Source organism: Vombatus ursinus, unplaced genomic scaffold, assembly GCF_900497805.2.
Source record: "Vombatus ursinus unplaced genomic scaffold, bare-nosed wombat genome assembly UNPS02000580.1, whole genome shotgun sequence".
NCBI classification, from domain to species: domain Eukaryota; kingdom Metazoa; phylum Chordata; class Mammalia; order Diprotodontia; family Vombatidae; genus Vombatus; species Vombatus ursinus.
This window is the reverse complement of record NW_020940358.1, coordinates 31,266,286-31,282,132: the sequence shown is the minus strand read 5'-3', so window position 1 is coordinate 31,282,132 and position 15,847 is coordinate 31,266,286. Positions and strand designations below refer to the sequence as shown.

At 41.5% G+C, this 15,847-nt stretch overlaps 1 protein-coding gene across 1 annotated transcript in view; it reads left to right on the top strand.

The window, feature by feature from the left end:
* Window positions 1–15,175, top strand: part of PTK2B (protein tyrosine kinase 2 beta) — a 57,739-nt gene extending 42,564 nt beyond the window's left edge. Inside the window, exons 14-21 of the mRNA XM_027848486.1 lie at window positions 324–421; window positions 1,619–1,703; window positions 2,473–2,573; window positions 3,766–3,881; window positions 9,067–9,167; window positions 9,371–9,460; window positions 12,764–12,968; window positions 15,001–15,175. Of these exons, the coding sequence (XP_027704287.1) occupies window positions 324–421; window positions 1,619–1,703; window positions 2,473–2,573; window positions 3,766–3,881; window positions 9,067–9,167; window positions 9,371–9,460; window positions 12,764–12,968; window positions 15,001–15,175 (971 nt within the window). The remainder of the gene's footprint in view (window positions 1–323; window positions 422–1,618; window positions 1,704–2,472; window positions 2,574–3,765; window positions 3,882–9,066; window positions 9,168–9,370; window positions 9,461–12,763; window positions 12,969–15,000) is intronic.
* Window positions 15,176–15,847: the final 672 nt, after the last annotated feature.

The following is a 15,847-nucleotide window of genomic DNA, read 5'->3' as shown; positions in this document are numbered from 1 at the left end:
TGACTGAGGAAGCCTGGAGCCTTCAGGTAACTGGCAGTGTGCATAATGGTCAGGGAGCTAGATTTGGAGTTCAGAGGACCTGTGTTCAAATCCCACCTCAGATACTTACTAGCTGTGTGTCTCTGGGCAAATCACTTAGCTTCTCTGGGACTCAGATCCCTCATCTGTGAGATGCAAGTGCTAACCTTAATGGTCCCTGCAAGTCTGCATTTCTATCTATTTCTAGTACCTTATTTTCTCCTGTGAGTAGTCAGGTTCCTGGGAAGAACCACTGTCATACGTTTACCCCTCTTTGGGGCTCATGGTTTTCTTACTGTCCTCAGGTTTGCAATATGGTGTTGCCCGGGAAGATGTGGTTCTGGGCCGCATCCTGGGGGAAGGCTTCTTTGGAGAAGTGTATGAAGGTGTCTACCAGAACCATGTAAGTACTAGCCGGTCTAACCCTTTCCTCTCTCGTTTACTTAACCATGTGGTCTGGGGCACAAGCTATTAACATGTAAGGGGGATAGTCGATAAGTCATGAAGGGCTTGGACGTGTGCCCATTTGGTAGCAGAAATGGTCATGAAATGTTTGAGGTAGTGGGGGTGATTGGGAAAGACAGTAACTTACCATAGTAGTACAAGAATAGAACAGAGGTACAGTTTGAAGGAAGAGGGAGATAGGAAATGCTAAGTGGAAGAAACAGATGTAGTAAGCATTTATTAAGCTCTTACTACATACCAGGCACTGTGCTAGACACTGGGGATAGAAAAACAAAAGTAGATAGTCCCTTCTCTCAAGGAGCTTATATTCTGTTAGGGTGAGATGGTAGTAGTCATCTGATCCAACATCCTAATTTTATAGATGAGGAAACTGAGGCTGAACTAGGTATACTAACTTGCCCAAGGTCATATAGGTAGTAAATGGCAGAGTTGGGATTTGAACTTATGCCTTTTGAACCAGAGACAGGGTTGTTTCCACTATAACGTAATGCCTCTCAAGAGGCAAGGTACTGGGGCAGCCCACAGAGTCCCTAACACTGGGGCTGGGACTGACATGTCTAAAGCAGATTGAGAAAGGGCAAGGATAAGATTAGGCCAGGGATATAGCCAGGCAGCCTCAGCCCAATGGTTTTCAGGCAATGGCAGGAGGGGAGAGTCCATGACAGTCTTAAATTTCTATATTATACCTCTGCTCCATCCTTCTGGGCAACTTGGGGCTATTCTGGGGTCAAGGAAGTTCTAGGTCTGGGCCACTTGGGTGTTTTAAGAGAAGAGGGGGTAAGTTCCATTTGGCCTGGTTTGATTAGTTTCCCATCTTTTAGGCCACAGACAGAGAAACACAAGTCAGCCAGGAACCTGGGAGTTTCTATAGAAGATCCCAGAGTGGGAGGGGAGGTTTCCAGAAGTGAGGTGGGTACTAGTCAGGAAAAGGGAGCATAGCTAGGACATAGTTAATTGAACTGAGAAAGACTGGAATTGAAAAACTAGAGCTTTTTCTGGACTCTACCCAGGCACAGCCTTGATGGGAAGAGCCTGGTGAGGCATAGGGGTCATGCCAGGGGAAGTGGGTAGGCAGAGACATTTTATCTAGGCTACCAATCTGGACCGAGGGGTCCTGAGCATATATCTGTTGCAGAAAGGAGAGCGGATCAATGTGGCTGTGAAGACCTGTAAGAAGGACTGCACTTTTGAAAATAAAGAGAAGTTCATGAGTGAAGCAGGTAAGTCAGCTGCTTGACGGATCATAGGATCATGGCGCTGGACTTGTCACTGAAGTAGTAAGCCACAGAGGTGGAACATAGACTGAGGCCCTCTGACTCTGGAGCTCTCTCCACTAAACCACTCTGTCTCCCATGTTGTTGATGATCTTGGCTGAGGGAGTCAAGCAGATGTTGGCAGAAGGAGGAAAATTCTATCAGGCCCAGAGCCTCCAAGTTGAAATGCAGTCTCAGAGATGGGAAGGCCAAGAGGAGAAGGAAGAGGAAGCAGTGGGGGCAGAAAGACAGGGAGGGGATTGCTGATGAGGCCCAAACAGGACATCTTGGGAAATAAAGGGGGACTAGTCCCCTCCACCTGAGCCTCCCCCACAATCATCTCTACTATTCCCCCAATTTGAGGCAATTTGTAGTCTTTCAAATGGATTTTTTTCAACTTGTATAAAATATATCTTTTATTTTAATATTACCTTCAGTTCCTAATATATCCCTCCTTTCTCTTCTACTGAGAGATCCATCCCTTGTGAAAAGAAATAAAAAAGAAAGGGGCAGGGGGAAGAGTAGTATAGCAAAACTAACCAATGCATCAACTTATGATTCTGGCAATATATATTCTGTTCTATACCCATAGCCCCCTACTTCTGTAGAGCAGGGAAGGAGATACATTTTTTAGCTATTAAATTTGGCTATTATAATTAGTATTCAGTTTCATTTTTTTCTTCCTGTGTATGCCCTCAACTTGCTGTGACCCTGTTCTCTCCTGGCCCCATCCTAGTATTAATGAAGAAATTGGATCATCCTCATATTGTGAAGCTGATTGGTATCATTGAAGAGGAGCCCACATGGATTATCATGGAGCTGTACCCATGTGGAGAGGTGAGCACAGAGAGGGAGGGAGGAAAGAAGCTTCTGGAAGGGCAAATCAGCCACCCGGGGATCTGGTTTTACAATTGACCCAGGACAAATCTGGGCTCCTGGGAGTGAGGCATTTTACGGTTAGAATGGGCTCTGAATCTCGATATTGTGCCTTCTTTCTTCAGTAGGAGCAACCAGGTGACTAGATTCCCAGGTGTTATCAGAAAAAATATCCTTAGGTAATCATGCATGGTCTCATCACCTGCCACTTGGACTATTGTGGTAACCTCCCAATTGCTGTCATTGCCTTTAGCCTCTTGCCTTTCTAATGTGCCTTCCAGATAGCCACTAAGCTGATATTCCTACACCATAGGTTTGTCTATATGACTCCCCTGCTCAAGAACCTTCAGTGGCTCCTGATTGCCTCTAGGATAAAATACAAACCCATCTAGTTGGCATTTGAAGCCCTTCACAATCTAGCTTTAGCCTGTCTTTCCAGGCTAATTACATATCACTCCCATTCACATATTCTACTTGCCATGTTCCCTGACTGTACATGACATTCCATATCCAACCTCTCTGGGCCCCACCTGGAATGTCCTGCCTCCTTACCTCTTCCACTTGGAACCTCTTGCTACTTTTAAGTTTCTGCAGAAGGAAGCATAGCTTACTGAGAGGCAATGTAGTGTTGTAGATAGGCCAGGAGACTTTGAATCAGGGAAGACTATCTCAGATACCTACTAGCTATGTGGCCCTGGGCAAGTCACTTAACCCCTGTGTGCCTCAGTTTCCTCACTTGAAAAATGAGATGGTTGGATTTCATGACCTCTGAGGTTGCTTCTAACTCCCAAGTCTATGATCCTTTGATTACATGTCAGTTACATCCTACAAGAAGCATTTCCTGATCCCCTTAGTTGACATTCTTTCCCCCCATACCTGTAATCACTTTGTATTTATTTGGTCTATAATTCATATTTACTTTGTTGTATATATGTTTTCCCTCCAGCAGAATATAAGCTTCTTGAGGGCAGGGGCTGTTTCATTTTTACCTTTGTATCTCCAAAAGAGAAGGTGCTTAACAAATGCTTGTTGGATTGAATCAGATGGAGCCTTTGGCCTTAGCCGCAGCCTGGAACCTAACGGCCAATGCTCACACTTTTTGTAGAAGTCTCAGCCCATTTTTCTGATGGTCTGTTTTCTCCTTCTCCTGCAGCTTGGACACTACCTGGAGCACAATAAGAATTCGCTAAAGGTGCTCACCCTCATCTTGTATTCGCTGCAGATATGCAAGGCCATGGCTTACCTGGAGAGCATCAGCTGTGTCCACAGGTAGGTGGGGGCAAGGGAATGACAACAGGGAGGATGGTAGAGTCCAGGGGTCCACAGGATCATAGGCCCACACCCGGAAGGGACCTCCCCTTATTTTAAAGATGAAACATCTGAGGCCTGGAAAGTGAAGTGATTCACCCAGTGTCACCCAATAGTGAGCCTTGGAGTTTGACCTTGAATCAAGGTCCTTTGACTCTTAGAATTTGGGATCCTCCCACTCCCCCACTTTGATTTAAGGCTCAGAGGGTCAGGGGGAAAGTCTGCCATAGCCTACTCTCCAGGATGTTTGAGTGGAGCAGGGTTATGATGAGGACAATCACTTAATTTGGGGAGAATTTTTTCTTTTTTAAAGATACTTTTTTTAAAAAAATTGATGTTTCTGTTTTCTACATTACCATAGTATCCCGTATATTCTTCCCCCTACCTATCCCTAGTGGCTTTCTCACATGACAAGAGAGGGAAAAAAGTCAGTATAACTGACTGATACATTGAGAAAATCTGAACATATGCAATGTGTAACACCTTCACAAAGGGGTAGGTTAGAGGTATCTTCTCATATCTCTCCATATGAATCCCACTTAATATTTATAATTTTGTTATGTTTACTTTTGATTTGAGATGATTTTTTAAAAAAAAAACTTTATTGATATATTTTGTTTTGACATCACCTAAATATTCCCCTGTATCCTTCCCTTTCCCTATCTCAGAGGACCATCCTTTTAAAAGAGATTTTTAAAATTATCTTTTTTTGTTTGTTTGTTTGGGTTTTTTTTTGTTTTTTTTTTGGCTAGGCAATAGGGTTAAGTGACTTGCTCAGGGTCACACAGCTAGTAAGTGTTACGTGTCTGAGGCCGGATTTGAACTCTGGTCCTCCTGAATCCAGGGCCACTGCTCTATCCACTTCGCCACCTAGCTGCCCCATTAGAATGTATTCTTTTATTTTTTCCCAAATTGGGGTTAAGTGACTTGCCCAAAGTCACACAGCTAGTCCGTGACAAGTGTTTGGTCTGAGGCCGGATTTGAACTCAGGTCCTCCTGACTTCAGGGCTGGTGCTCTATCTACTGCACCACCTAGCTGCTAAATTATCTTTTTTAAAAATTATTTTCAGTTCAAAATTTGCTCCTTTCCTCCAGCCTTCCCCCACCAATTGAAAAAGCAAGCAATACAATGACCATTATGCATTTGAAGTCATGCCAAACATATTTCCATATTAGCTGTGTTGTCCAAAAAAAGCAAGAAAAATTTTAAAAAACGAAAAAAAAATATGCTTCATTCTGTACTCAGAGTTCATCAGTTCTTTTTTTAAACAATAAATTTTTATTGATATCTTTTGCTTCTTATATCACCCAGAATTCCTCCCCTTGCTCCCAGAGTACCATTTCATATTATAAATATTTTTAAAGAAAACAAAAGAAAAACAGTAATGAGAAAAAAATTGTCAAAATCAGTTAATGTATAGAAAAAATCTACAAACATATGCAATGCTCCACACCCATGGACTTCTGCAAAAGAGTGGAATAGAGTCAGTAGGAGAAATGTCTTCTCATTCTCTTCTTTGGGGCCATATTTTGGCCTCATTGTAATTTTGCAACTTTCATTTTTTTTTTGTGGTTGGTCTTCTTTCCATTTACATCATTTCAGTCATCATGTGTATATATATATATATATATATATTTGGTTCTGCTTACTTCACTCTGTACCAATTCATGTACATCTTTCTATGCTTCTCTTTATTCATTAAATTTATTGTTTCTTACAGCACAGTAATATTCTGTTATAGTCATATATCACAATTTGTTTAGCTATTCCCCAGTTAATGAGCTTCTACTTTGTTTATGATTCTTTGCTATCACAAAGAGTGCTGCTACAAGTATTTTGATGGATGTGGAACTTTACTCTTTTTCAGTGACCTCTTTGGAATATATGACTCAAAGTGTCCTCTAGGTCAAAGTTATAGACATTTTACTCACTTTATTTGCATAATTTCAAATTGCTTCCCAGAATAGTTGTACTGATTCACAGCTCCACCACCAACAATGCATTGGTGCATCTGTCTTTCCACAACCCTTCCAACATTGACTATTCCTATCTTTTGCCATCTGAAACAATTTGCTGAATGTGAGGTGAACCTTCAGGGTTGTTTTGATGTGCAGTTCTCTTATTATTAGGGATCTGGAGCATTCTTTCATAAGGTTATTAACAGTTTGCAGAATTGTTTGTTCAGATACTTCGATCATTTCTCCATCAGGAAATGGCTTTTGGCCATATGTTTCTGTTAGTTCTCTTTCTATCTTAGTTGGTATCTATGAAATCTGATAAAACGCTTTCCCCCCAGTTAACCATTTCTCTTCTAATCCTAAATGCCTTAATTTTGATTGTGCAAAAGCTTTTCAACTTCATGTCATAAGAATGATCACTTTAATCTTTTGTAATTGTCTTTATCTCTTGTTTGGTTAAGATAGTCTCTTAACCTTGGCCAGATCTGCTTTCTTGGCTATCAGTTCTCATAACTCATTCTGGAAGACCTGAAATTACTAGGTCGAGGGTGAGGGGGAAGGGCCTTTTAACTCCTAGCTTAGAGTACCCATGTCCTCCACTGAATCAAACCCAATCACGTCAATAGATGACATTTACTCTGGCCTGCTGAAGTCTTCCTCGGATGCCTCATCATGCCAGGAAGGTGACCCTGGGCTCCTGAAGATTGTGTCAGTGGAGAATGGGCACTGCCAGGTCAGGTCAAGTAGAAGCTTCCACTGGGGGGCGGGACAATGATGGACTGACGATATGTCCGTCATTCAAGGACCAGCTAGCTAAATTGGGTGAGGCTCATCATTAGGAGTTGGGACACCAGATAAAGAATTTTTTTCTTTGGCCACCTCAATTCATGGTGATCATCTACTAAAGTTGTGATCTACACCAGTGAAGGAAGTTTTCACACCTGTGAAACCGCAGATCTTTGAAATATTGAAGTAAGTGATTTGCCCTACTTACTATCTGCATCCTGATCTTCCCACCTCCTCCCACTTGGAGTTCCACACAGAAACCATCTTTTCTCTCTCCAACTTATATTGATCTACCAGGTTGGCATGGAGCTATTTCATTCTCCACCTTACTGCATACCCTAGCTCCAAGAAGTGTAATCAAACCATGAAAGACTAGATCCTCCAAAAATAAAATCAATCAATGAATCAATAGACATTCATTAAATACTTACAACAGTTAGGTTTTGATTAGTGTGAATAATATGAATCCTATGAAGTAGTTGCGTATATTTGAATTTGAATTAACATGGCATATTTCAATTGAGCTGAGACTAATAACCATATTTCAGATAATTTAACTTCAAATAGTACAAATTTGAATGCATGTGACCATTTCATGAGATTCACTATTCACATTAATTGGGACCTGTATGTGCCAGTATTGAGGAGACAAATTAAAAAACAAAAACGACCCCTGTATTCAGGGAGCTTACATTCTGAGATTACATTCTTTTTTTCTTTTTTTTTTCTTTTGGTGAGGCAATGGTGGTTAAGTGACTTGCCCAGGGTCACACAGCTAATGTCAAGTGTCTGAGGCCAGATTTGAATTCAGGTCCTCTTGACTCCAGGGCCTATGCTCTATCCACTGCACCGCCTAGTAGCTTCCCCCGATTACATTCCTTTTATACCATCTATATTTTATATGTGTGGCAAGTACTTTCTGGGCCTATTGTCTCAGAGAACGGCCAACTACACCTCATCTTCAGGGTTCTAGTGGTACCCCTAGAAGTTGGGAATACCTGTTCTTTAATACTATCAGCTCAAGCTCCCCATTCATTGTATCCCTCCCCCCCCTTAGGTACCCAAATTCAATTTAACCACTTAACATCAATTGACATTTAGAAGAGGATGTTTACTTTGAAGATATTGTAATAGCAAAAATCAAATATTTCTTCCCAACACCTCATGACATACTCTCTACTATAACACCTCTATCTCTGGGGAGAGTGAGCTCAAACTTAGCAAAATTTCCACACAACACTGGCCCCACCAAGGTTATGTTCAAATGTGGATGAGTCCTTGTTTCAGCTATCACTGGGCTGGACCCCAAAGGTCCTTGCTCCTTAGGGTACCAGTGCTGGGCTGACTGCAAAATCTGAATGAATTCTGACTCCCAGATCCTCATATTCCCAGACTTCTGGTTTCCCAGACTTAGGTCAGGACTCATTTTCCTGACCTTTGGAAAATAATAAGGTCGCACCTAAAATGAAACAGCAGATACTAAGGGCGGCAAGGAACTTAGCCTTATATTCATAGACCACATGTTGGCCTCTGGGGGAAAGGACCTGTTGACTTTCCCTTTATAGCATTGTCTCTCATCGAATAAGGAGTCAAACCAAGAGGACTGATCCACCAATGGCTGAATCCAGAATGGTTGAAGCTCTAATTAGTGCTTTTTGAGGGCTCCCCCAGTTCTAACCACGCAAACAGTCAAAGGGGCTTCTCCTAACCTTATGGTTAGACGACCAGAACAAATTACAGAATGCTTACTAAAGCTCCGATGTTTCTCCACGGCATTTCTTTTACACATCATTCCAGTTCTCTTAAAAGCAGGCTCCCCAGCCTCTGCCATATGAAAAGATACTGTCAAAGGCATTCTGAGCCAGTCCTGTTAAAGTATGTACATGATACATACAGAGTACAGAGAAGATAGCCTGGGAGAGGGAAATGTGATTTTTATTCATTGGTGATGGAGATGAGATGCTGAAGGAACATTGGAGCTCAATGCCAAAGTCTTGGGACTATATTTCCTTGAAGTGAACCAAGATCCTGCTTTGGCATACAAAGCACAAGCCAGAGGGCCTGGCCAGAATTCATTTCCATTCATCTCATCCCAGGAGTTTTTTCTCTATTATGAATAGAGTGTTGAACTTGGAGTCAGGGAGACCTGAGTATAAATCCCTCCTCAGACAATTACTAAATATGTGACCCTGGGAAAGTCACTTTAACCCCTTTCAGTTTCCTTTTCTTCATCTGTAAAAGGAGGGTAATAATAGTGCCTGAGTCACAAGATTGTTGTGATGTTCGAATGAAATAATACATGTAAAACACCTTGCAGACCTTAAAACACTGTCAGTGTTGACTATTAACATCCTTCTTCTTTTCATCATTATCATCATCAACATTATCATTCTTTCTACAGGGACATTGCAGTCAGGAACATTTTGGTGGCTTCTCCTGAATGTGTGAAACTTGGGGATTTTGGTCTTTCTCGGTACATTGAAGATGAAGAGTATTACAAAGGTAAGAAGTAGCTGTTCCTAATCTCTACTTTGCTATCAAAGAATTGTTGATGAAACCCAAAATCAGAACCAGGAAGATCTGTGTTGGGTAGATGGATGGGTAGGGAGGGAGTTCAGGGTGAAGGTCTTTGGAGATGAGTATTATCATCCCTGATCTTTCCAGTTATGAAAATAACTCCTATTCAATATTCATTTCCCCTCAAGCATCTGTGACTCGCCTCCCAATCAAATGGATGTCCCCTGAATCCATCAACTTCCGTCGGTTCACAACAGCCAGTGACGTTTGGATGTTTGGTGAGTAGGAGCACAGGGAAATAGAGGAAAGTATTTCTTATCTCTTCTCTCCTCAATGGTGGATGGTTGGACATCCCAGATTCGTGCTGGGGATGAAGCCAGTATGTGGCTCCTCCCTGTACTGTCTGCTTAGCCCTGCCAACTAATGAATCCCAGAAGGGCTGAAGTCTGGGTGAAGTCGAGGACTGACCATGGGCAGTGCCTGGTGATACTCCTGGAAACAACTATTATGAATGGAAGGTCATTTTGAAACTAAGTTAAGGCTCAGAAATGCTCTGAGGATTCAAAGTGGGTAAGGTCGAAGAACAGTTGTGTGACTTTGGAGAAGGCAGTTGAGTATATAAGTTAAACCCTCAGAGAAGAGGCCTGAGGCCTCATGGTCATTCCTTTTGACTCTTTGTTACTAGCAACTCCATATTCAGAGATCGTTAAGAGATCATGGAGCTTGATCTTAGAGGTCATCTAATCCAAACCTCCTTATCTTACAGATGAGTAAATTGATATTTAAAGAAGTCAAGTGATTTGCCAGAGGATTGGTAAAGAACAGGAAATCAATAGTTCTAAAAAGCTTATTTATCCTTTAGGTTTTTTTTGCTTCCCCCACTCACCCTTTTCAAATAATTCATTGATGCCTTTTTCTTGCTTTGCATTGCTACCTTTCTCCAGTGACCATCTTCTCCCACCCTGGTAACAAACAAGTGTGATAAAATAGAACAAATCCACATATTGGCCATTTTAGAAAAGATGGGTGTTATTTTGTGCATATAGACCTGAAGAGAAGAGGCTTCATGTAGAAGGGGCTGGCTGAACTCCATCTTGAAGGAAGGGAGAGATTGTATGAGACAGAGAGGACATATTTAACAACATGGGGGCTGGCCAATGCAAAAGCAGAGCGATAGAGGATGGATGACAAATTGTATGGAGAACAGAGAGAAGGCCAGCTTGGCTGGATTTCAAAGTGCAGGAGGAGAAATGAGGCTGGAAAGATAGATTTGGGCCAGGTTATAAAGGCCTTTTAATGGTAACTTGGATTTAGATTATATTTTAAAGGCTGTAGGGAGCCACTAGTTTGGAGTGACATGGCCAGATCTGTACTTAGTCATTACTTTGGCAGCTGCATGGAGAATGGCCTGGGGTGGGGAGTGACATGAGGCAGAGACACCAATTAGGAGACTGTGAAAATGGGCTAGGCAAGAGTTGATGAGGACCTGAACTAAGCTGGCAGGAGAGAGAAGGGGGCATGTACAAGAAAGGTTATAGAGGCAGAGAAGGCAATATGGGGCAACTGATTGTGTATATGGGGCAAGGGAGAGGAGGATTTGATGATTTATGCTAAGGTTATAAACCCGAAGACTGAAAGAATGGTGGTGCCATCTACAGAAATAAAAAAGTTTGGAAGAAAGATGGGTTTGAGGAGAAAGAGTTCTATTCTGGATCTGTTGAGTTTGAGAAGTCTGGAAAATCCAGTTTGAAATGTCCGATAACTAGATAGTGATATAGGACTAAAGCTCAAGGGAGCTTGAGGCTGAGATCTTTGCATTTTCTGCAGAGAGATGATAATCGAACCCATAACAAGTGATAAGTTTACCAGAGAGGGTAGAGAGAGAAGAGAAGTAGAGGGCCCAGGACAGGGCCTTCAGACACACTACAATAAGAGAGCTAGCAAAGGAACCTAAGAAGGCTTGCTAAATCAGATAGGAGGAGAACCAGGAGAAAGGAGAGTCATGGAAAGTCAGAGAAAAGAATATCCTCCAGGAGGAGAGGGTCTTGAATATTGTAAAATTCTGCAGAGAGGTCAAGAAGGATGAGGATTGAGAAAGGCCATCAGATGTGGCAATTAAGAGATTGTTGATAGCTTTGGAATGGGTAATTTCAGTTGAGGGATAGTATCAGAAGTCAAAAGGTTAAGGAATGAATGAAAAAATGAAAACAGTTTTTTTCCTAGGAATTTTGGTGAGAAAAAGAGGAGAAATATAGTGTTTGAGGGGATAGTAAGGTATAGTGAAAGGTTTTTTAAGGATGAAGAACACAAGGTCATGTTTGATGGTAGTAGTAAAACTGCTCTGCTTATCTATGTCTGCTTTTGAACTTTCTTCTGCTTTTTTAAAAAAAATTTTTTGGCTAGGCAATGGGGTTAAGTGACTTGCCCAGGGTCACACAGCTAGTGTTACGTGTCTGAGGTCGAATTTGAATTCAGGTCCTCCTGAATCCAGGGACAGTGCTCTATCCACTGCGCCACCTAGCTGCCCCCTTCTGCTTTTTTTTTTGAATACTTATTTAATGTTTTGTGTCAAATATAAACCCTCGATAGGCTTGTTTTCAGACTAACTACAGTTTCATTGACACTCCTTTCTTCTGTTTTTTTTTTCCTATCTTTAGTCATTACCCAATATTTGCATTATTACCCACTAACTTCTCCCAATAAAAGCCCTCTCTTACATCAAACAAGTGTGATCAGGTGAAACAAATCCATATATTAGCCATATCCATAAAAGTATGCCTCATTCTGCACCTCTAATCCATCACCTCTCTGCCAGAAGGTGGGAGGAATACATCATTAGTCTCCTGAAGTCCTGATTGTATCTGAGTGAAATCTATTTTTCGTTATATTATTGCAATCATTATGTAAATCTTTCTGGCTCTGCTCACTTCCCTTTGAAGTTCTCATCTTTGTCATTTCTTAGGGCATTTTAAAAAAATTAAATTTATTTTCAGTTAACAAAAATCTTTTTCTCGTGTCCCACCTGTCAACTTGAGGAGGGGAGGAACAAAGCACTTGTAACAATTATGCATAGCATATAGCATTAAAGTATTATCATGCAAAACAAGTCCCTTTATTGTCTATGTCCAAAAATATATGTCTTATTCTCTACCTTGAGTCCATCATGGCTCTGTCAAGAGGTGAATATCACATATTTCTTCATCACTCCTCTAGAATAATGGTTGGTATTGTATTGAGCAGAGTTCTTAAGTCATTCAAAATTGTTTTTAGAGTGAGTTAGTGTATAAATTGTTCTCCTTGTTTGCTCACTTTACTCTGTATCAATTGATACAAGTCTTTCCAGGTTTCTCTGAATTCTTCATATTTTTCATCTCTTATGGCCTAATAATATTCATTTATGTTAATATACCTCCATTTGTCTAGTCACTCCCTAATTGATGGGAATCCTGTTTGTTTTGGGGGCATTTGGTTTGGGAGGTTCATGGCATTTGTTAAGGCAGCTCTGGGGGAGTCTTCAGGTGGAAATGCCTTCCTTCTAGTGGCTAAGCCCCTTCCCTTTTTGTATTCATTTTTCTTCCTAGCTGTGTGCATGTGGGAGATCCTGAGTTTTGGAAAGCAGCCCTTCTTCTGGCTAGAGAACAAGGATGTAATTGGAGTGTTGGAGAAAGGGGACCGGCTACCCAAACCCGACCTCTGCCCTCCTGTCCTCTATACTCTCATGACTCGGTGCTGGGACTATGACCCCAGTGACCGACCTCGCTTCACAGAACTTGTATGCAGCCTTAGGTAAGTGGGGAGCCAGGGAGGCTTTGGGAAGAGGGTTTATAGGGGCAAGGGATTGACGCTATGGGAGGCAGTGGTGGACAGCTCCAAAAGACAAGATTTCCTGGAAGCCAGCCCAAAATGGCCAGTAATGGTGAATCCTCCTGAAATGAAACTGACCAGTGGTCCTCAGATCAAGCACAAGGTGTTACTTATAGTTGTTGTTGCTCAGTTGTGTCCAATTCTTTGTGACCTTGTGGAACATAGTTGACCAATGCTGTCCATGCAGTTTCTTGGCAAAGATACTGGAGTGGTTTGCTGTTTCCTTTTCCAGTGTATTAGAGCAAACAGAAGTTAAGTGACTTGCTCAAGGTAACACAGCTAGTAAGTATCTGAAGCTAGATTTGAACTTAGACCTTTCTGGTTCCAGACCCAGTGCTCTATCCACTGAGCCACCTGTCAGGCTCTTTGCCTATAATAAGCACCTAATAAATGAGCATTGATTTTATAAAGCTTTAAATAGATAGATAAAGCATTTTTTAATCAATTACTATGTCCCAGGCACACATCATATCATGCCATTTGAGGCTCACCTGTCACAAAGATACCATAGGTATTGTTATTCCCATTTTATGGATGAAGAAACTGAGGATCAAATAGATTACTTGCCCAGGCTTACGCAACTAGTAAGTGTCCAAAGCAGGATTTGAACCCATGTCTTCCTGACTACAGGCTCAGAACTCTGTCCACTGCATGACACTACCTGTTTAATGTAGCTTACCCTCAAATGTTAATGCGAAGAAAAAGGAATGAATGAAACATAAAGCAAAGGATGCTCTGCCACACACCCCTGGAAATGATCCTGTCCCTTGCTCATTGGCAGAATGCTAGCGCTACAGATGTCCAGCCCATTGTTTCACCCCTGGCCATTAGAGTCTACAAACTGACCATTGGGCTGTCCAGCCCCGCCTGCCTCGAAGACAATGAGCATCACCATACTATGCTATTAGCATCATCTTGCCAGGATCACAGGGCTAGTTTCCCAGGAGTGATAATAACTAACGCTTATTAATTGTGATTTAATTGGCCCACATTTGTGATTTCATTGGTATAGGGCAGTGGTATCAGACTCAATAGAAATGGGGGCCATTGATCCATACATAAGGATCCCTATGGGCTGCATATTGAATTAGTTTTAAAATGTAATGTTATCTTTGTTTTATTGTATTCTTAGTTACTTTAAGTATTTTAAGTATTTTCTCAAAGACCTTTTAATTTTGTTCAGAACACAGGAGTGTTGCAGGAGCGTTGCAGGCCAGATGCAGACACTGGGCCACATTTTTTGTACCTCTGGTGTAGGCAACTCCCAGTAAGGAACAAATAAATCTTTGATAATTGAAAAAGAAAATTTAATTAAAAAACAAAATGGAAGTAATCACATTCACAATAACTATGTCACTAAGGTTGTTGTTTCCTTTGCAAAACTTAAAGTACCACAGGAATATGAGTTATTATTATAGTAACAGGTTTATAATTATATGAGTATTGAAGACAAACTTCATTTTATACACAGTTGGGCCTTGGACCAGATCCTTGAGTATATATGGGGAGTCTTTATTTCATTTCATTATTGAAGTCATTGGGTGTATTTTCTCCTGATTCTGCTTATCTCATTCTGCATCAGTTCATGCATATGTTCTGAAGTTTTTCAGTTTCTCTCTCTTTTTTTTTTTATAAAAGCTTGGTAGTATTCCATTATATTTACATACCATACTTGGTTAATTTTTGTTATACTAAGGGGAAAGGAGACCATTCTAGGGGCCACAAGTACTAACCTATCTTGTCAAACATGGGGGTCTCTTAGTGACTGTCACTTTCATGGTGATTTAACCAAGGATATTCTTTGTGTAGATGGAAAGAGAATCTAATATCTGGCCCTAAGTCCTTCCCTGGCTTCAGAGGGGAGGCAGAGGGTATTTACACAGAGCAGGAGAGAACTTCCATGGTATCTGTAATATATAGCTTGTCTCTCCTAATTTCATCAACTCCCTGGCAGTGATGTTTACCAGATGGAGAAAGAGATTGCTAAAGAACAAGAGAGAAATACCCGCTACCGGACACCCAAAATTTTGGAGCCCACAGCCTTCCAGGATCCCCCACCCAAGGTAAGTCAGGCCACACTGCCTCTAGGAAATAAAACACAGCCAGGCTCCTCTTTGGTTCTTAAATAGCTTGATTGATCAGCCAGACACCCTCTATAGCTGTTCTTTTTCTTAGCCTTTCAATCTCTTACCTATACTCAGTTCCTGTCACATGAGTGCATAGAAGGCTTGGGACCAATCATATCCAGCAGGTGACATTATGAGATGGTTAGGTCAGTAATAACATGAGATCAGCTTTCCTTAGGATGCTGGGGAATCTTTCTTCCTAAGGATGAAGAGGTACAAGTTACATAGCTTTGAGGGGCCATTAAGCTATGAGGCAGGAATTACACCTGATGCCCTGATGGACCAGAAATGTTGGATTCTCTCCTCTTCTACCCTGCCTCCCTACTTTACCCTGATCCTTTATGCCTAGTTATTTTTTTTAATGGGATCTGAGATTTCAGTGGTATAGGGAATTGTTGTTCAGTCTTTTTCAGTTGTGACCAACTCTTCATGATCCCATTTGGGGATTTCTTGGCAAAGATACTAGAGTGGTTTGCCATTTGCTTCTCCAGCTCATTTTACAGATAAGGAAACTGAGGCAAACAGGGTTAAGTGACTTGCCCAGGGTCATACAGATAGTAAGTGTCTGAGGCCAGATTTGATCTCATGAAGATGAGTCTTCCTGACTCTAGGCCCAGTGCTGTATCCACTGTGCCACCTAGCTGCCTACACTCTACTCTGCCTTATGGTTTTTTT